This window comes from Giraffa tippelskirchi, chromosome 5 (genome assembly GCF_054371585.1).
Source record: "Giraffa tippelskirchi isolate mGirTip1 chromosome 5, T2T-mGirTip1v1.2.pri, whole genome shotgun sequence".
In the NCBI taxonomy this organism is placed as follows: Eukaryota; Metazoa; Chordata; class Mammalia; order Artiodactyla; family Giraffidae; genus Giraffa; species Giraffa tippelskirchi.
In genome coordinates this window covers 41863335-41884991 of record NC_137279.1, presented here as the reverse complement: position 1 = coordinate 41884991, position 21657 = coordinate 41863335, and the positions used below count along the sequence as shown (strand labels likewise).

Below are 21657 nucleotides of genomic sequence, written 5' to 3'. Positions count from 1 at the left end.
GTAAGTACATTCACATCTACTTATATACTGTTTCACTCTGTATTTCATGTCTTCTTTCCAATTGATGCCACCCTCAGCCCTTTTATCACATCTCTACCATCTGATTATCCCAATTCTTTCCCCAGAATCTCAGAGTCTAGCTCCTATATACAGTCGAGTTGTCCTTGTGATTATGAAATGTATCTATCCTGTGAAGTTTACATGCTTTACTTCAGTCCTTTGTGTACCTAGCAGGCCCACCAGTAAGACTTTCACATGTATTCAACTTTCCATACTGGTGGGAGATGGTGGGGGGGGATACAGAAATGGTCTTCCTTACTGAAGAAAGGGAACTGTGATGCTCAAGAGCAAAAGCAGAGCAGAGGGTTGGGTGGCGTTTTCAGCAACAAAAGGAAGATGTGGCTAGAGATGGAGCAAGTGAGGACAGGAAGGGCAGAGGTCGATGTTGGACAGCAAGAGGGAAGAGTTTATAGCCACTATTTCTTTGAATATTTTTTTCCGTCCCTTCCTTTTCTAGGATTCCAATTAGTTAACCCCTGAAGAACATGATTTAAACTGTGCAGGAACACTTATAATGTTTTTTTTCCCAAAAAATATCTACTGTCTTACAACATCATTCATAGTCAGTTGAATCTGCAGATGCAGAACCACAGATAATGAGAACAGACTAAAGTTACATATGGATTTTCAAATATGTGGAGGGTCAGTACCCCAATCTGTACATTATTTAAGGGTTAACTACACATATGTCAGATCATGACTGAGCAACTGAACTGAACTGAACATATATTCACTCTTTAGATTCTCTTCTCATATAGGTTATCCCAGAATATTGAGTAGAATTCCCTATACTATAGAGTAGGTCCTTTTGGTAATCTATCGTATATATAGTAGTGTGTATGTGTTCTTTTTCTGGATCTGTTTCTAATTATTCAGGGTTTTTTTAAATTATGGGTAATGATTTTCCTGATTTTTTGAACACATTAATTCTTATTAACATTGTGAGTTTTACATGTTAGTTTTGAGATTTTGTTACCTTCTTGTAATAAGCATTGGATTTTATGTTGCACATAGTTTAGATTGTTGTTGTTCAGTTGCTAAGTCATGTCTGACTCTTTGCAACCCCATGGACTACAACACGACAGGCTTCCCTGTCCTTCACTATTTCCCTGAGTTTGCTCGAACTCATGTCCACTGTGTTGATGATGCCATACAACCATCTCATCCTCTGTCATCTCCTTCTCCTCCTGCCCTCAATCCTTCCCAGCATCAGGATCATTTCCCATTACTCAGCTCTTCACATGAAGTGGCCGAAGTATTGGAGTTTCAGCTTCAGCATCAGTCCTTCCAACGAACATTCAGGGTTGATTTCCTTTAGAATTGACTGGTTTGATCTCCATGCAGTCCAAGGGACTCTCAAGAGTCTTTCCAGCACCACAATTTGAAAGCATCAATTCTTTGGTGCTCAGCCTTCTTTATGGTCCAACTCTCACATGCATACATGACTACCGGAAAAACCATAGCTTTGACTATATGGACCTTTGTTGGCAAAGTGATATCTCTGCTTTTTAATATGCTGTCTAGTATGTCATAGCTTTTCTTCCAAGGAGCAAGCATCTTTTAATTTCATGGCTGCAGTTACCATTCACAGTGATTTTGGAGCCCAAGAATATAAAGTCTGTCACTGTTTCCATTGTTTCCCAATCTATTTGACATGAAGTGATGGGACTGTACACCATGGTCTTAGTTTTTTGAATGTTGAGTTTTAAGCCAGCTTTTGCATTCTCCTCTTTCACCCTCATCAAGAGGCTTTGTAGTTCCTCTTCACTTTCTGCCATTAGAGTGGTATCACCTGCATATCTGAGGTTGTTGATATTTCTCCCAACAATTTTGATTCTAGCTTGAGTCATCCAGCCCAGCATTTCACATGATGTACTTACTTGGAATCAATTTGATACTTTCAAGTTTATTTTTAAAGCTTTGTCATCTCCTGAGAAGACTATAGCCTAGACTCAATTCAGTTCAGTTCAGTTCAGTCGCTCAGTCATGTCCAACCCTTTGCGACACCCTCACTGCACCACACCAGGCCTCCCTGTTCATCACCAGCTCCCGGAGTTTACTCAAACTCATGTCCATTGAGTCAGTGATACCATCCAACCATCTCATCCTCTGTCGTCCCCTTCTCCTCCTACCTTCAGTCTTTCCCAGCATCAGGATCTTTTCAAATGAGTCAGTTTTTCACATCAGGTGGCCAAAGTATTGGAATTTCAGCTTCAGCATCAGTCCTTCCAATGAATATTCAGGCCTGATTCCCTTTAGGATTGACTGGTTTGATCTCCTTGCAGTCCAAGGGACTCTCAAGAGTCTTCTCCAACACCACAGTTCAAAAGCATCAATTCTGCGGTGCTCAGCTTTCTTCACCGTCCAAATCTCACATCCATACATGACCACTGGAAAAACCATAGCCTTGACTAGACAGACTTTTGTTGGCAAAGTAATGTCTCTGCTTTTAAATATGCTATCTAGGTTGACCATAACCTTCCTTCCAATGAGTAAGCGTCTTTTAATTTCATGGCTGCAATCACCATCAGCAGTGATTCTGGAGCCCAAAAAAATAAAGTCTGACACTGTTTCCACTGTTTCCCCATCTATTTCCCATGAAGTGATGGGACCAGATGCCATGATCTTAGTTTTCTGAACATTGAGCTTTAAGCCAACTTTTTCACTCTCTTCTTCCACTTTCATCAAGAGGCTCTTTAGTTCTTCTTCACTTTCTGCCATAAGGGTGGTGTCATCCGCATATCTGAGGTTATTGATATTTCTCCCGGCAATCTTGATTCCAGCTTGTGTTTCTTCCAGCCCAGTGTTTCTCATGATGTACTCTGCATATAAGTTAAATAAGCAGGGTGACAATATACAGCCTTGACGTACTCCTTTTCCTATTTGGAACCAGTCTGTTGTTCCATGTCCAGTTCTAACTGTTGCTTCCTGACCTGCATACAGGTTTCTCAAGAGGCAGGTCAGATGGTCTGATATTCCCATCTCTTTCAGAATTTTCCACAGTTTATTGTGATCCACACAGTCAAAGGCTTTGGCATAGTCAATAAAGCAGAAATAGATGTTTTTCTGGAACTCTTTTGCTTTTTTGATGATCCAGCGGATGTTGGCAGTTTGATCTCTGGTTCCTCTGCCTTTTCTCAATCCAGCTTGAACATCTGGAAGTTCATGGTTCCCGTACTGTTGAAGTCTGGCTTGGAGAATTTTGATCATTACTTTACTAGCATGTGAGATGAGTGCAACTGTGCGGTAGTTTGAGCATTCTTTGGCATTGCCTTTCTTTGAGATTGGAATGAAAACTGACCTTTTCCAGTCCATTGTCCAATTTCTGTTCCTTCTGGTGATTCTACCCAATGCCCATTTATTAGGAAGTCTTTTCACTTTTAATGGTGGGAACGTAGACTATTCCTGATCCTGTGTGTGGTCTAGGGATTGTTCTGTCTGTTTCTCTTTGGTGATATTTTCTTACCCTTAATACTTTCCTCCTGTACATGTGCATATGAGTATAACAGTTAGTTGAAGGCTTGACAGGACCTTTCACTGGATTCTCACGAGTACTTTCTCTGTGTCTACACCATTCTCTCTAGGACTCTGCGCTACAAATCATAAGTTCCAGTCACTATAAAGTCTAAATAAAGTAAAGTTTATTTCTTCAACTCCGAGAGAATGCTGGGCTCTATTTCATTTCACCCTCACTGTGCTATGCCCTGGAGACTGTCTCCAGGCAGAGGGCCCATCTCATTTTCTTGTGGATCATTCTCTCACATTGTCTCTTGTTCAGTATCCCAAAACTGTTCTTTCATGTGTTTTGTCTACCTGTCTAATTGTTAAACAAAAGGATAAATCTGTTCCCTCATGTCCAGGAGCTGGAGTCTGAGATGCTGAATTTCTATAAGAAGTAATTTTATGTTGTCTCAATATCAGCTCCCCTTGTTTAACTGCACATCATCAGGAAAATATATTCCACTCAGAACACTCATGTGAATTTGCATGGTATCAGCATATATTTGGGCTCTCCAGATGGGTGTGGGAAACATACTATCTGCACCCATCAGCAGTGGGACATTCAGCTGCTGCAGGAGCATGTACTGCCATACCACATGCGGTTCTAAGCATGGAAATCATAAGATAGAAGAGTTGAGTAGTTATATCTAGATTTACTAACCCGCTCTCCACAGGACACCATTCTATGCATGAAAGACAATGCAACCAAATGAAATAATAGCATAGTCATGATTTCACTTGCCTAAGAGATAAGAAATAAAGATGTACTTTAATACCCTCAGAAGCTGCCAGTTTATTGTTGATGATTAAGCTTATGTCATAGAGGGAAAAAAAAGACTAGTTGTGGATGGACCATAAAGTCTATTGAAGACAGGAGACTGAATCAGTTACTATAAGCTCAACACAGATCCAACTGTGTCAACTCATTCTATCAAACTTTAAAGAGTTTTGTCTTACCCACAGGATAAAGACTAACTGTGTTGCTATGGCAGCTGAAATCATTCATGAGTTTACCCAGTCTGCCTATCCAGTATCATCTCCCTTTATTCTTCTATGTTGTGCATATTTTATAATCCACAGCAATGTACTATCTCTAAAATATACTCCAAGTTTGCACTCTTCTCTGTGTCTCTCTACAGCCATCACTCTAGGACAAGTCTAGACTTGAAAATTAGCCTGTTAACTGGTCATTGGGATTCTGGCATAAGAGGAATCCCACAATCTATTTCCCAGCCTGTAGACAGAAGGATCCTTTAAAACCACAGATCTTACTTTGCCATGTTCCTGCTTAAAATCCTGACAGTGACCTCTTATTTCTCAAAATCCCTAACAGCAACCACAGGTCCATTTATCATCTAGCTCTCTTTTCTCTCCATTCTCAACATGTGTGACTTTTCTCCTTGTTTACTGTTTATCAGTCACACTTGGACAATCTTTTAGTTTCCCATCATGCCAAATTCTGCCCTAGCTCAGGATCTTTGCATATATTATTCCCTTTGCCTAGAATATTCTTCCTCCCTTTCTTTCTTTGGATAAATGTGTGTTCATCCTTCAGATGTCAACTTAAATGTAAGCTTGCTTCGTCCTTGATTTCTGATTGTACTGCATCTTTTTTTTTCTTTTATAGCACTCATCACAATTTATGATTAAATATATATATAATTATATGATCAATTTCTTTTATTCCCACTAGATAATAATTAACTGTACCATGCACATTTCTATCACTAGAATATGAACAATTCAAAGACAGGTGCTGGATTATACTTCTTTTAGTATCTCTGATGCTTTTACAGTACCTAGCATGGAGAAAGTGCTCAATGAACGTATTGAACTCTTTAAGATTTAAGGTTCTTATGGGCTAGAAGCAAGATCATCAAGTCTAAGCTCATGTGTACATCTGTTAGAACCGCATGGTGTTAAAACAAATCAGATATCAACTTTAACTATATGGAGATATTATGTAAGAATCTGGATTGCTTGTTTCTGTTAAAGAATAGAGACTTCCTGGTAGCTCAGCTGATAAAGAATCCACCTGCAATGCAGAAGACCCCAGTTTGATTCATGGGTCAGGAAGATCCACCTAGAAGGGATAGGATACCCACTCCAGTATTCTTGGGCTTCCCTGGTGGCTCAGCTGGTAAAGAATCCACCTGCAATGTGGGATACCTGAGTTTTATCCCTGGTTTGGGAAGATCCCTGGAGAAGGGATAAAAACAACAAATAAAACCTAGAGATCAAGGTGACACTGGCCGAATTTCTGCATAGAATTTGGCTGGTTCTGAGTCCTGGCTGCCCCTGCAGTTGGACACTGGCTATCTAATCACCAGTCTCTACTGGACTCAGTTTTTCATTCATTTTCCTTCCTGGTTGCTGTTGGCATCTATATTTGTGACCCTTGTACTAGTGAAAAGCTTAACATAGGACTCTTGTATCTCCCCCACCCCCCGCCCCCAGACACAAAGGATATCCTTTTGACACTGATAACTAATATTTAATAGGTTGAACTTTCATTCTGTTGATAAAAAGGATGTGAGTGTTAAAATTATCAGGAGCTGAGAAATGTTAAAAGCTGAAATAGCTTCCTGTGAATAATCATATTATTCCAGCCTAAAGCCAAAAGAAAAAAAGAGTTTATGGGGAAGAGTCTTTGCTAATAAACACAATGAACTACCTCTGGGAAGTTGCAAAACAGCTTTGGTAGCAGAGCACAACCAGGACTGATAGGAGATTTGCCATCTCAGGTCAAACCTTGTCTACTGACCGGAATTTGCATGGTAAGTTGTTGACTGGCGCTATGTTGAATCAAGCCGGATGACCCTTATTCAATACTTCATGATTTGTGACCTCGTGAAGTTAAAAAATGAAGTTTCTGGACATTGTGCTTCCACTGTTCCAACTGTGATTCTACTGTATGAATTTCTCTAGTAGAAAATGGCATTCATAAGCTCTCAAAAGGACAAAATATGATATTCTTTGTAGGGTGAGAGAGAACTTTTGAAGTTTTTCTTCGCTTTCTCTGGATAAACATATGTTCAAACTTCAGATATCAACCTATATTTCAGCTTATTCACTCCATGATCTCTGATATATATCATATAATTTCACAAACACTTAATTAAAATTGTGATGATACTATAATTAAAATACTTGTGAAATTATATGATTAATAATATCATCTCTCTGCTGGGTTATGGGAGAAAATACATGAGTTTGGGAGCCAGAATTAAAGTTTCTTGGTTGAACCACTTGCTGTCTGAATTTGGGGCAATTTCAGCCTCAGTTTTCTCATTCATAACTTAAGATAATGTAATCATTTTCTAGCAATAATATTTCATTGTTGATGGGTTCTGAGGATGGAAAAATACATGCAAAATATGTGGCACCTAACCAATGTTATGGCAACCTGCGCTAATATTTTCGTATTTTGGTAATGTCCTTTCTCAGCTGTTTCTTTTTTTTTAATCGGAGGATAACTGCTTTACAATATTGTGTTGGTTGCTGCTGGTGAATCAGTCATAATTATACATATATTCCCTCCCTCTTGAGCCTTCTATCCCACTCCTAGGCATTTTTTAAATTGACATTGCCTCTTCCATTTTTGAAGAAATGAACTTTGTACTTCTGATACAATTTATCTTGTGTTCTTAAAGTCTCTTAATATATTAATCACCAGCAAAATTAGTAAGTTTCAGAGCAAGCAGAAAATAACACATAGTCTTTACTTTCTAATCTGGTCCTCAGTTTCTCAGTTTAGTTCAGTGATGATTGTTATCATAAGCTCTGGGTTAGGTGCTAGGGCACACAAATACAAAGAAGATAGCTTGAGACCCTGAGGAGCTCACAGCCTAGTTAATAGTAGACTACAAGCAAGTGCCCTGATTGTGTTGGGTTTCATTTCTAGGTTTCTTCTAGGACCACTTTAATGGAGAAGCCATGATCAGAACACCTTGTTCATCTCTAATGAGACCAATCATATAATTATCTAAGAATCACTGAAGAGGTTCCAACACATGTTAGATATAGCAGTGTAGCCAATTATCCAACAATATCAAACTTAATTTAAAACAGTCAGGGTTTCATATCTAAGTTTATTTGAACACATGGTAGTTTTTTAATGTCTGCCTTGTTGACCAGAGTAAATTACTGAAAATTTCGGATTCATCTGTTAGTTAAACGCAGGATACATTTCAAGTAACTGAATGAATGATTACAAGGTGAATTATGGGCATCTTGAAACAAATCTGCATATAGAAATAGATTCTGTAATTAAACTGAGTGAGGATTACTAACGTGATAGTTTGGGGATAATTTTTCACTGCTTTAATTCTTTTCACTTTAAAGTATTTTATTTTACTTTTCATCTAGAATAAAACAAACAAGTTGTAGCTTTGATTTTTGTAAGGTATATAACATGACATATGAAATAGAAATGGCTATATAAAGGAAGCATTTATGAAATATATTTTTGGCAAATCTGACTTTGACTTTGTAATCAAAATAAAAGTTTAAAACTCTTAACCAAAAGGAGGAGAACTATCCACCAAAGACTATTAGGCTAGAGGACAAAAAATCCTTGTTCAGCTTCCTGCTAGAATAAATTCTTTACACAAGGGCGGCCTTTTATTTATATTTCTCAATTCTGTTCACTTCCTGCTCAGTCTATAGTCAGCTTTGTGATTACACTTGTAATGATGAACTAATTATTTGCCAAGAGACTCTCAGGATTTTTTTTCCCCCAAATGTAAAATAGTGTGTACAAGCTTTGAAAAAGTGAAGTTACAGAAAGGGCCTCTTTGGTCACCCACTATGGAGCTTTTCCTCTCCATTTAATAAACTCAGTGAACTGTCCGGTGTGCACTTAAATATTCAGAACATTCTTTTAGAGACTATAATTTAGGCACTGAGCAAATTAGAGTGCTGATGTTTTGTAAAGAGCCTGGTTTCATTGCACAGGGCCTGCAAGTCTTTTGAAGGAGAAAGACTTGCAGGCTTGTCACATTTTTTAGACTTACGAGAATTATTATCAATGTATTAGCCCTTACAATTTGTTTCAGATATTTACTATATACTCAAAGAAGCGTCTGCAGGAAGCCAAAATATCCAGAGCAAAGTGAAAAATGTAATTGACTGCATGATGTCAAGCATTGGAATGTTTTGAAAAAATCGAGAGGACTAGGTTTTCACATAGAGAATTTGGCACCACTTAGATGCAAAGAAATTTATTTACTTGTTTATTTATTATTTGGGGAATTGGCTTACCAGCAGATAGTTGAATATTATAAAACTCATTTTGTTGTGTAGTATTCAAAGTGCAACTCACACATTTAAATTGTGAGAATATAAGTCAAACAATAATATTAATATTCCCTCAGAAACAAACTGTTAAAGGGAACTCTCCAAAATAGCTTCAGAAATCTTACTGGACAACAAAATTTGCTCAAGGGTGTAGCATTGTGATCAAACAGTTCAGCACGTACTAGCTACAGAGTTTCTGACATTTTAGCCTCAGATTGAAATTTGTTTAGTGATAAAAATTTTTAAATCAGGTACAGTTGCAGACATTAATATTTTACTTACTGGTTTAAAAACATATTCCTATCAAATACATTTCTAAAAGAAATGTTCTTGTAAGTATTTTTACAAATAACAATTTATCCTGTCAAAATAGCTGCTCATCTTTGCCCTACATAATGTTGTACACCTGGGGAGGGTATGCAACTGGAAGTAAGTTGAAAACACCATGCTACAACTTGGTGTTTATGTCACATGCTGTCAGTTTATGGAGGAAAGGCCATGATGAGACTTCCACACTAAATACAGTAACGTCTTTCCTGGCCTGGACTCACATTTCCAGTCATCTCCTAACTAAAGCATAGTCTAGAATTTAAAAAGCAACAAAGTTCCTGGACAAAATAAATGTTATAAAATCCATGAATGAAAGCTCAGGGTCTTTATCTGTGACAATACCATAAATAATGGGCTTCCCTTGTGGCTCAGCTGGTAAAGAATCCACCTACAATGCGGGAGACCTGGGTTTGATCCCTGCGTTGGGAAGATCCCCTGGGGAAGGGAAAGGCTACCCACTCCAGTATTCTGGCCTGGAGAATTCCATGGACTGTATAGTCCATGGGGTCACAAAGAGTCGGACACAACTGAGCGACTTTCATTCACCATAGACAATAACATAGGTCTTCATTTCGAGTCTATTTACTCTTAGACTACACACAATTCTAACATTTGTGAATATTTGTAAAATCTCATAGTAGATTGGAAGTAATGGTTTAGGAAGTGATTAGAATTTTACTCCTCATCTTCTGTTTTAAAAAAGTCTGGGAAAGTGTAACATTTAGAAAGAGTTCTATTCAAAGTGATTTAAAAAAGTATCTTAACACTTCAAGTAAACCTCAAACTATCCGGAAAAATGTTATTACTCAAAACAATTCATTCCTTATGTACTCTGGATAACTGAAGTTTTCTGTGCAATTTTAGTTCCTTTTGTCATCTGAATTCTATTGTAGAATTTTATTTCATTTGAGTAGAAATAAAATGATGAGCACTATGTGCCAAAAACTTGACATATACTGTGACTAATCCCTGCAATATCTTTAGTTGGGAGGAATTGCTACCTCATTTTATAGAAATAAAACTGAGGCTTAGAGATAAAGGCAATTGCCTAGTCAAATTAGGGTTCAAATCCAGTGGTCATTCTGGCTCTAAAGCCAGCATACTTTCCATGACTATCTTTTTCTTCTAGCTGATGACAGTAGGTCTCCAAATCTTTGGTGGGGCTCAAGGATTAATTTCCAGATAAAGAAGACTGCTGTCTAGGTTGGATCATTCACTGGTTAGATCAAGCAGCCACAAAGGCTGCTTGAGTCCTCTCTTAAGCCATTTATATGTTTCAACCTCCCACCATTCATCTCTCAAGTATCTACCTCTGAGATAAAGGAATCTGGATTCTCTTGTAGTTGATTCAGCATATGGTTAATTTATTTCCACTCCTGAAAAAATAGTACAAATCATAGAAGGAGGCTATAAGACAGAGGGTAAGTGTCAGACATGAAAAAGGAGATGTTTTATTCCAACAGAGGACACAATAAAATGAATAGAAGGCTTGCCTTTTTATTTTTCACCACAAAGGACAGATCAATCTTTTAGTATGTTTACTAGATTTGTATCTCATCTCCAAGATAACATTGTACTTTGCCCATTAATCTGTGTTTACCTTTCTCAGATTCATGAAAGCAGGGGCAATAACCAAGTGACCAGTGGAAGTGGTGGGAACATTTTAAAACAACTGCTTGTAAATTATTCTGGCAGGAGGGGAGTGCAGGGACAAATAAATAGTAAAGGAAGAGGGATAATGTTGCAAGGTTCATTCTCTGTGCAAACAGCTTAGGTGGAGTACAAAGTCTGTAACACTTAACTCCTCCCACATCTGAAATAGAACCTGGTTCTCCCCTTGTGCATAGCATTGCTGAATTCCTGATGCAGTCATCTGGAATACTTATAAGTAGGTGAAATTCTTCTTCACTATGTCATTATGCCATTACATGCTACCTCACCCAGAGTTTTGCAAAGTGGCTAAGATGCCTGAAATTTCAGTTAATGCTTCATTGTTTTTCCTCAAGCCAAAGATGCAGTGATAATGCTCATGGTCCTGGGGAGGTTAGTTCATTGACATTATCAGTCATGAGATGTCAGGATGAGTTTGATAGCAATTTACATAGGAAATAATAAAAAGTCACTTTCTAATCCATATGTGCTGTGTGCTTAGTCGCTCAGTCCTGTCCAACTCTTTGTAACCCCATGGACTACAGCCTGCCAGGCTCCTCTGTCCATGGAGATTATCCAGGCAAGAATATTGGAGTGGGTTTCCATGCCCTCTTCCAGGGGATCTTCCCAACCCAGGGATTGAACCCAGGTCTCCCAAATTGCATGCAGATTCTTTACCATCTGAGTCACCAGGGAAACCCAAGAATACTGGAGTTGGTAGCTTATCCCTTCTCCAAGGGATCTTTCTGACCCAGGGATTGAACCAGGTCTTCAGCATTGCAGACAGATTCTTTACCCTCTGAGCCACCAGGGAAGCCCTCTAATCATATACTGTCAGGTAAATATTAAGTTATTGGAACATATTTCAAATAACATTTTTAATTGAGATAAAATTGACATCATAACATTATAATTTAAAGACATTTTAATTGAATTACTTTTACCATCATAAAATTATCAAGTGCTTATTATTTGCTAATATTTATCAAGTGCTTATTTTATATGCAGGGCTTCTCAGGTGGCCTGGAGAAGGAAATGGCAACCCACTCCAGTATTCTTGCCTGGAAAATCCCATAGATGGAGGAGCCTGGCAGCCTACAGTCCATGAGCTCTCAAAGAGCTGGACACGACTGAGCAACTTTGCTTTCTTTCACTTTCCCAGGTGGTGCTAGTGGTAAAGAACCTGCCTGCCAATGTCCAGTCCCTGGATGGGGAAGGTCCCCTGGAGAAGCACATGGCAATCCACTCCAGAATTCTTGCCTGGAGAATATGCAAGGCATTGTTCTAATATTTCTTGACCACAAACCTATATGAGGTAGATATGATTACAATTCCCATTTTACAGTTGAGAAGACAAGGCACAAAGAGGTCAAGTTACTTGCAAAAAGTCACACAGCTAATAAATGTCTGAGCCAGAATTTGTATCAGGTGTCTAGTTCCAGACCTACATTGTAAACCACTCTCCTACTTAGTTCTTCTCTTCAAAGGTATAATGGTTGGCATACATGGGGAAAAGATTTGTGAATCACGAAAAGTTAAAATTTATTTTTAAATGGTGTTATACCAACATCTATTGTAATATGGATAATTTTCTTACATCAGTCCCTAACAGAACTCTACTCTGCTTATTGTGGTCTGAACATCAACATAATAGAAATAATCAGAACAATATCAGCAATAGGTACTTACCATTCTGTGGCTGATGTGGTCCCTTTAATCTCCACCATATCCATGATCTTCACCATCACTGTCATTATTTACCGGGGGCTTACCAGGTTCCAGGAACCATATTTAGTACATTACCTAAGTGATCTCATTTGTTCCTCAAAGCTATCTTATGGAATAAGTATAACCATTCCCATTTTATAGATGAGAAAACCGAGGCTCAGAGATGCTATACTCATAGAATCAGAAATTATAAAGCTGGAATTTGAACCTAAGTATGCCTTTAAAGTTTATGTTCTTAACCACTTAAGTATGTCCACAATTTCAATACTATATCTATTACCAACATCACCACTGAATATCACTTATTAGATGCCACCTATGTGCCAGGCTAGCCCTGTGTCAGACTAGCCCTATGTCACTATTTCAAGCTATGGCTCATGGACCAAATACAGCCAGCTGCCTGTTTTTTGTAAATAAAGTTTTACTGGGACACAGCCATGTGCATCCATTTACATATTGTCTGTGGCTGCTTTTGTACTAAATGGTAGAGTTGAGTAGTTGCAACATAGATTCTATGACTTGCAAAGACCAAAATATTTACTGGCTCTTCACAAAAAAAGTTTTTGAACACCTGCCTTAACCCATCTTGCAATATATTATTATTCTCATTTTGCAGAGGATCATATTGGAGTTCATAAAGATTAAATAACCTGCCCATCCAACCATTAAAAAACAAGAACATAGCAAAAAAACTGAGGTCTAAGTGACTCCAGAAGTTTTTCACTTTCTCCTCTGAAATCTACAAAGGCACAATTTTTATTATTACCGGTTATAGGAAAGGACATTTCTCTTAACTTAGTTAACAATATGGTTCAAAATGTTTGACACTGGTGGTAAAAGAGTTGTACATTTTCCCATGTCAGAGGGACATGATGCTAAATTCCTCTTACCTTCTGAGAATTTACTGTACTTAATTCCTTGAGGATGGATGCTTAAGGGCTTGTGTGCTTTATTCTTAAAGTGAACTTTCATGACGTCTCCAACTTCAGCATACAAAGTAGGCCCAAGAAGTCCTATGAAAACAAGGATTTAAAATATGTCTGTATTCAGGATTACTAAGACAGAGCTGCTAAGCAAGAAAAACATGCAGTAAACCCCACAGGTGATTGCCGTCATTCCTCTCAGTCTTGAGGTTGACAAGCTTATCTTCAATCTAGAAGGCTTTGCCAGCTCATTATCTCTGTATTCCATGCAGGCAGATAAGGATGGGAAGGTAGAAATACCCAGCTTGGGCCCAAAGCCAGTTAAGAAAATCATGTCCACCCCATTCTGATTCACTGTCATTCCTGGAGAGACTGCCATCTTGGGTCAAGAAAGATGTTCACTTTCATTTATACAGGGTGAGGTGAGAGAGGACGACTGACTACTTCAGATCTCTCTGAGGTGGGAGACCTCAGAGACCTAAATGAAGTCAGGGAGCAGATCAGAACATTCTCTGGCCCTGAGGCAAGTTCAGAGTCCTTGAGGCAGGAGTGAGCTTGATGTATCCAAAGAACAGACCATCAGTGTGGCGAGAGTGAGAAAAGTTAGGGTCACCCCCTATGGGCCATGGTAGGGACTTTGGATTTTCTTCTAAGTGAAATGGAAAATCTTTGTGCAGCAGAGAGACATGGTCTGATGTGTTTTAAAGTTAATCCTACATGTCCACACTGCTATATTTAAAATGGATAACCAACAAAGATCTACCGTAAGCACAGGCAACTCTGCTCAATATTACGTGGCAGCCTGGGTGGGAGGGGAGTTTGGGGGAAAATGGATATGCGTATATGTATGGCTGAGTCTTTCCGCTGTTCACCTGAAACTATTACAACATTGTTAATTCGCTATACCCCAATACAAAATAAAAAGGTTTTCTTTTTAAAAAGTTCATCCTAAAAAAAAAGAAAATCACAGAAAAGATTTGTCCTAGCTGCTGTGTAGAAAATATTCTATGTAGTGACAACAGTGGACACAGACCAGGTGGTACAGACAAGAGATTACGCTGTGTTGGGCCAGCATGTGCAGCAGTGAAGTAGGGAGAAGAGGTGAGATTCTGGGCATTTTGACAGTAGAGCCAGCAAATTTGCTGAGGGGTTAGATGTGGCCATTGAGAGAGAAAAGTCAAGGGTGACCCTAAGGGTTTTGATCTAAGCAACTGGATAAGTAATATTATCAGTTACTTTGATGGGGAACACAGCAGGGACAGCAGATTGGGGTGCAGATATCAACACTGAAGCTTCACTTACTACATGCCAGGTGCTGTGCTAGGTCCTGGGGACACATGGATAAATAAGAGATTGTCCTTGTCCTTAAGGCGCTCACAGGGTCATTTGGAGATAGACATATGGTAGGAGCTACTGCTGAGATATGGGCAAAATGCTACAGGAGCAGAGAGGATGAAGGACCAACTCTGTAGAGTTAGGGGAAGAGCTGATATTTGACTCAGCTTTCTGAAGAATCATATGTTACAGTTTCCCAAAGTGTAATCCTTGGATGCTTCTGCATTGGAATCAGCAAAGGTTGAACTAAAAGGTAGATTCTCAAGTAAGTACTCTCTCAGCCCCAGTGAACCTGAGTCTCTCTGGAGATGGGATCTGCGAATCTGCATTTTAGAGGCGTGCTCCTGAGTGATTCTCATGTCCTTCAAAGCTTGAAGGCTTGTCACCAAAAGCCCTTTTTCAGACAGTTGACCGTTCTCACTTCCAAGCCATCCATAAGCTCTCATGGGGTTGGCTTCTGCCCATTAGGAATCACAGGAGCAGAAGAAGGAAGTTACAGTAGTCATCGAGTTCAACTAGCATTTGTTTGCCATGGAGATAATTGTAATTGTCCCTCTTGATATATGTGGGCATTCTAAGTCTTTACATTAAACCTTCCAGCATATCTTTAAGGTTGATATTAAGATACTTATTTTACAGATGAAGAAACTGAACCTCAGAGAATTTAAATATCTTGCCCAATACTATAAAGCTAATTAGAGGCAAAGCCATAATTTAACCTTAAATCTGTCTGACTCTACATGCTAAGCTTTTAACCACCTCTTTTTATTGCACCTTGTAGTTATTCATTCTTTTAAGAAACATTGAGTGCTCACATTATCCTAGGTGTCAGAACTGCAATGGTGAGTAAAACAGATGTACCCTCTGCCTTCAAAGATCTTAGAAAATAGAAGGCAAGACAGATTTTAACAAATGGTCACACAAATATTCAATTGCAAACTGTGGTTCATATTATGAAAGAAAAGAATAGGATTCTCTGCAGGGCATTTGACAGGGGCTTCTAGGCTATTCTTAGAGGCAGGAAGGGGATCAGAGTTGGAAAATGCTTCCCTGAGGAAGTGAGGTATGAAAATATAAATGTTGTTACTTTCTCAAGGCCCTGTTTTCTGAAGACTGTTCTGTCTTACCCTTTCCTTACGTGCTCTTGCTCATGCCCTTAAGACAGATATCTTGGCTGACACGTCAGCCTTGATAGGTGTTGCTCTGCACGCAGAACAAACTTCCTTATCTTCAAAGCCTTACTATATGACTCCCTTGTCCAAAAAGGAGACTTTATAAATACACACTCAGCGTTTTCTCGGAGAATTGCTCTTTCGTGAGCTCCCCCTACACTGTCTCTTATAATCCTGTGTGGTTGTGAAAATTAATTCAATACGACACTCCCACAGTGAGACGTTAACTGAAGCCCAAAGGCAACGAGGCAAAGGGATGGACAAGAGCAGTCCAGGGAGTGGGACTAGCATGTACAAAGGCACTGAGGTGCCAGCACACTTGGCCTATTCAGAGAACTGGCAGATAGCCATGAGAAGGTAGAGCTTTGTAGGTAAGAGAGAAAGGCAGAAAGTGAAGCCAAAGGCATTATCAGAGGTCTCATCACACAGGGCCTTGTAAACCTCTCAGAGTTTCGCCTCTTAACTTAATGGTATCTGGAAGCAGGGGTACAACATGAACCAGTTACCAGCTGCATTTGTGAGAAACCAGAGTGAAGGCTGAGAGAACAGATGGAAGGCTCCAGGAGAGAGATGTTGGTAACTTAGTTCAAGGTTAGGACAATGGAGATAATAAGGAGAGAACCTATTAGAGAGCTGTTTAGATCACACAGTCAGGACCTGATGGGTTGCATGTAGAGTAGGGGGTGAGGGAAATCAAGTGGCCACGGATGGCTGCTGAGGTTCTGGTTTGGAGGGCTGGGTAGATGAGGGGGCCATTTCCTGAAATTGAGGATATTGTGGCAGAGTTTTGTTGGGGGTGTGTGTAGTAGGCAGGATAATGCCCTCCCACGTCCTAATCCCTGGGACCTGTAAATATGCTACCTTATATGGCAGAATGGATTCTGTGGGTGTGATTAAGTTAAGGAAGTTGAGATGGGGAGGGTTTCTTGGATTATCCAGGTGGGCCCAACATAATCATAAAGGTCCTCAGAAAAGGGAAGCAGGAGTATCTGAGTTAGCAACTAGAAGATGCTACCTGCTGGCTTCGAAGAAGGAGGAAGGAGCCATGAGCCCATGGATGCAGGTGGCTTCTATCAGTAGTAACGGGAACAGGCAAGGAAATAATTCTCCCCAGAAGCCTCTGGAAGGAACAGAGTTCTTCAAACACCTTGATTTTAACTCTGTGAAACTCATTTGGACTTCTGGCCTCAAGAACTTTAAGATAATAAATTTGTGTTGTTTTAAACCACTAAGTTTGTGGTAATTTGTTACAGCAATGATAGGAAACTAATTTCCTCTTAGCAATGAGAATATGTGATCTTTGAGATGGTCATCCTATGTTTCCACCTACTATTGTCTTATTCCACTTCCTGAGCTCCAAGTCCTAGAGTTTACATGGACCTTGTGCCGGAAGCTTTTTGTTTGTGTTTTTATGTTAGTTCTGCATAGGACCATGGAGTCCACAGAGCTGAATGCTCATCTGAGAGATGGTTACAAAGGCTGGGAAGCGGATGGGAAGAGTGGTGTGTCCAAGGTCAGTAAGTGATTGGGTGGCATTCCTGGGACTAGAACTCAGGTCTCTAGCCTCTTGAACCAAAGCTTTCTTTTACCACCTTCTGCAGGGCAGGTCAGCTCCCTCACTTTCCTGGAATAGTCCCCATGTCTGCACTGTTTTTCACTCCTGGCCATAGCTGACTCCACTGACTGACCCCTCTCTTCTGGCTGATACCCTTAGGCCTAGCTCCCAACAGAAGCCTCCACTGGCTACTCCCACCTGCCCAGAATGCCCATGAGCCAAGTCAGGTGCTGACTGCTATCACATGGCCCACTGCAATTTGTTACTGTGGATGCTTTGCTCGGTTGATTTGTTTGTTGGCATCACATGGCTGCACATGCCCGATGCCCAGAATAAGTCTTCTAAGTTATTTAACCTCTTACTGCAATGAGTGGTCAGGAATATTTGTTTAGCCTCCCTATCTGCTTCTTCAGAATTAAAGCAAAACAAAGGGGTATTTTTACAAATGCAAACCAAATACCTTCATGCATGGAGGCAAACACGGCTGAATGTTGTTTGCGCTGCTGTTTAGATCTTCCATCAACCAGATGGCCTAAGACCTTCTCTGCCTTTACTTTGGTGCCCAGTGTCAAATTGGGGGAAAGAGTGACCTGTCTTGAGATCCCAGGAAGGTAGCACAACGTGTACCCAATGTCATGCAGTTTTGGAATGAAAACTGCAGGAGGTGAGCTAACCCAATCCCCTGCTCTCAGGTGAATAATCTGTTGCAGAACACAGGGCAGCCCATTGTTGCTGCTATTATAAAACCCCTTTGGGGACAAACATTTCATAATCCTCCTTGAAAATACAGAGACTCAAAACTAGTCATTTTAAAGCCCCAGACAGGATTCCTAAAAATGAGCCTGGCTCCTCCACCCGTCCATGTGTCCATAAACATCACTGCAGAGGCATCTCTTCAGAATTCCTGTCCTGTAGCTTGACCCCACCTGTAATTACAAAAACTTCTGGGCTCATGCTACAGAAATGCAGCACATGGCTAGAATCATACCCATCAGATGAGTGGAGCAGGAAATAAGGGAAAGATACAAAGAACACAGAACTAGGCAATGGAATGAGGAAGCCCACGTAGTCAATGGCAGTGTTCACACCAGATAGTATTAAAAATCTGAGACTTTTCGTTTACACCAGATTTTCCCCATTGGATCCACTATTAGTGGAGAAGAAAATGGCAACCCACTCCAGTATTCTTGCCTGGGAAATCCCATGGACAGAGGAGCCTGGCGGGCTATAGTCCATGGGGTCACAAAAGAGTTGGACATGACTTAGCAACTAAACAACAACAGTCAACTCTTATAGGGATATAGAGGTAGATAAGATACAGCCCCTGGGGCCCAGGGGTTCATCATTAAGCAACTTTGGACTTTCAGGAAGAGGTTACATAAAAATAGATATTAAAATTCCTCAGAATTCACATAAAACAAATATGTTACGGGATATACAGGGGTTGACAGAAAAGTAATGTTTTAAGTGTCCTAGGCTTAAACATAAATCAGCTATCAAGCTCTACTTCTAATGAGGTTGAATCAGGAAATCACTACAAAATTAATCATCTCAAAGGATTTGGACCACAGTGTTCTCCTCTTCAAAAATGATCAGTGCCTACATTTCACCTAAAAGACAGCCTCCAGCCTGGCACTGGTCCTTCTATCCCTTACTGTGCTCAGCAAGTGGCTAACACAGCACAGACCAATTCAGTTCACTTGGCAAAAGCCACAAAAAAGAGAGCTCTGAATATCTGCCTAGTTCCTCTTTTTCCAGGCGTAATGAGTATGTTTCCCAGCTTGTTTTCTCTTACCCACCTACAATTTAATTTCATTAAATAGTTCTTAAGTATTTATTGTACATACTAAGCTTAAAGCTGGATCTATAAAAAAAAAAAAAATTACAGAGTCTATAGAGGACGAAAGATTCTTTAAGTTCCTGCCCTAAAACTACAAGCAATTTTTAGTAAACTTATAAATAAAAAGTTGCTCTCCTGGTCCCTTGCTAGGCTCCCCAGCCAGTTCCCCCATGAGAGCTGCATCTCTTCTACCCCAGGCCAATCCAGCCCAGCTTTGAATCCCATCACTTCCTGTTTCTTCTGAGTCTGGTTCTATCCGTTATTCTCCCTCAGATGTTTTATCCTCTCCTTTTCTATAGGCTTCTTCCTTTGGGCACTTAGATATTTCAAGTCACTGTCATTCTTTTTTAAAATAAAACTCTTGGACTTCCCTGGTGGTTCCATGGCTAAGACTCTGTGCTGCCAATGCGTGCGGCCTGGGTTCAATCTCTAGTCGGGGAACTAGATCCTCCGTGCCGCAGCTAAGACCTCACATGCTGCAAAGAAGACTAAAGAGCCCTTGTGCCACAACTAAGACCCAATGCAGCAAAATAAATAAATTAAAAATAAAATAAAACTCTTAAAATATCCTTAAACCTCTCGTTTCCTCCCAGAACTACCCTATCTCTCCTCCCATTTGGAGTCAAGTTTCAGGAAAGAGTTATCTATGTAAGTTCCTCCTACTTCCATTTCCTCATATTCCAGTCACTTCCATTTCTGTCACCAGAGGAAGTGGCGCCAGGGACACCAGGTAATGACAGAGTTTCAAGAAGGGGGAGCATTACATGTCCTAGTAATGCTAAGTGGGAAAATAAATGGACAGCACCCACTGGTCTGGTATCTCAGAGGTCATTGTTGTTGTCTTCTAGTCTCTCAGTTGTTTCTGACTCTTTGTGACCCCACGGACTGTAGCCCACCAGGCTCCTCTGTCCATGGGATTTCCCAGGAAAGAAGACTGGAGGGAGTTGCCATTTCCTTCTCCAGGGGATCTTCCTGCACCAGGGATCAAACCCACATTCCCTCATTGGCAGGCAGGTTCTTTACTACTGAACCACGGGCGAAGTCCCATCTCAGAGGTCCCGGGTGCCCTTTTTTGAGAGTAATTTGATATGATAGAGAATGAAATGCACCAATCACACAGGAAGTTGGTAGTAAAAGAGGGAAGAAAAGGCAGGCAGGGTCAAGGGCAGATTTTTTTTTTTTTTCTAGATGGTGGTTAACCTGGACATAAGTTGTGTCCTGTTTGATTTTTGAGGATTTTTGACAGACGGGAAGGCTCCAGTTAAGGAAAAATTGAAGATGAAGAGAGATCCAAAGAGGAGGCAGGACAAGATGCAGTGAATAAAGATGTAGAAGGATGAGTTTGGGGAAAATGACAGGTCTTCACCTGGTTGGGGGGAAAGGATGTGTGAATTATCGACTAGGGACCTAACTGGAGGAAGTTGTCTCTTACTGGCCTTTATCAGTCCTGTGAACTGTATTACCACATTCACCACATTTGAGATCCCAGAAACCCATCCAGCCTACTTTCCTTAATTGAAAAAGAGTTGAGGAAAAGAAGAGATTTTTCTTTAAAGATTATAGCTATTATTCATATCACACTAAATAAAAAAGAGATGGGCAGGATAGATGCAAAAAAAATCAGCCATATACAGTTCCTTTAAATGAATTTCAGGACCCAGCAAATGATCATTTGCTAAAGCTCATTTGTGCTCACTAAACTAGACCATAAGCTCCATGAAGGCAGGAGATGCATTTGTCTTGTCCACCATGACATCCATAGTGCCTATTTCAATGCCCAGCCCACAGCAGATGCTCTTTAATAGTTTGCTAGATGAATGAACAAAAATTCAAACACTTAAAAGTTTTGTTTAGCTTTTTTAAATCAATGTTAAAAACAGTTGTCTTCATAGGCATGTGACCCATGAAACTGCACAGGGCCCCATGCTCAGGAGGGGCCCCAGCTTGGCTTAATGCTTTGCTGTCACTGTTTTGAAATTCTCAATACTATGAATAAGAGCCCTACAAATTATGTAGCCACACTAGTTAAAGACAACAAAAACACATTTCTATAAAATATCACTAAATGAATATTTTAGATATATGTGAATATCAAATTAGCCGTAGGGTTTTATCTAAAATTTAAAAATGTATTTCAGGCTTACCTGAAGTTCTGGATCGTGGTTTTTCTTTCTGAAAATGTGCTTCATACTCCCTGTAGACAATTTTCTTAAAGGAGGTTTCAAAAGGTTCCCAACTGGAAATAAAATATATTTGAAAGACTTA

The 21657-nt window shown here is 39.9% G+C and overlaps 1 protein-coding gene and 1 long non-coding RNA gene across 4 annotated transcripts in view; one reads left to right on the top strand and one right to left on the bottom strand.

Moving 5' to 3' along the window:
- LOC145506023 (uncharacterized) overlaps positions 1-21657 on the top strand; it is a 287451-nt gene that overhangs the window by 90965 nt on the left and 174829 nt on the right. The gene's annotated exons all lie outside the window — the stretch shown is intronic.
- Positions 1-21657, bottom strand: part of F5 (coagulation factor V) — a 79863-nt gene that overhangs the window by 52993 nt on the left and 5213 nt on the right. For all 3 annotated transcript variants that reach the window (XM_081489575.1, XM_081489574.1, XM_081489576.1), the window contains exons 2-3: positions 21537-21628; positions 13458-13580 (exon numbers count right to left, since the gene is read on the bottom strand). In XM_081489575.1, coding sequence (XP_081345701.1) covers positions 13458-13580; positions 21537-21628 — 215 coding nt within the window. The remainder of the gene's footprint in view (positions 1-13457; positions 13581-21536; positions 21629-21657) is intronic.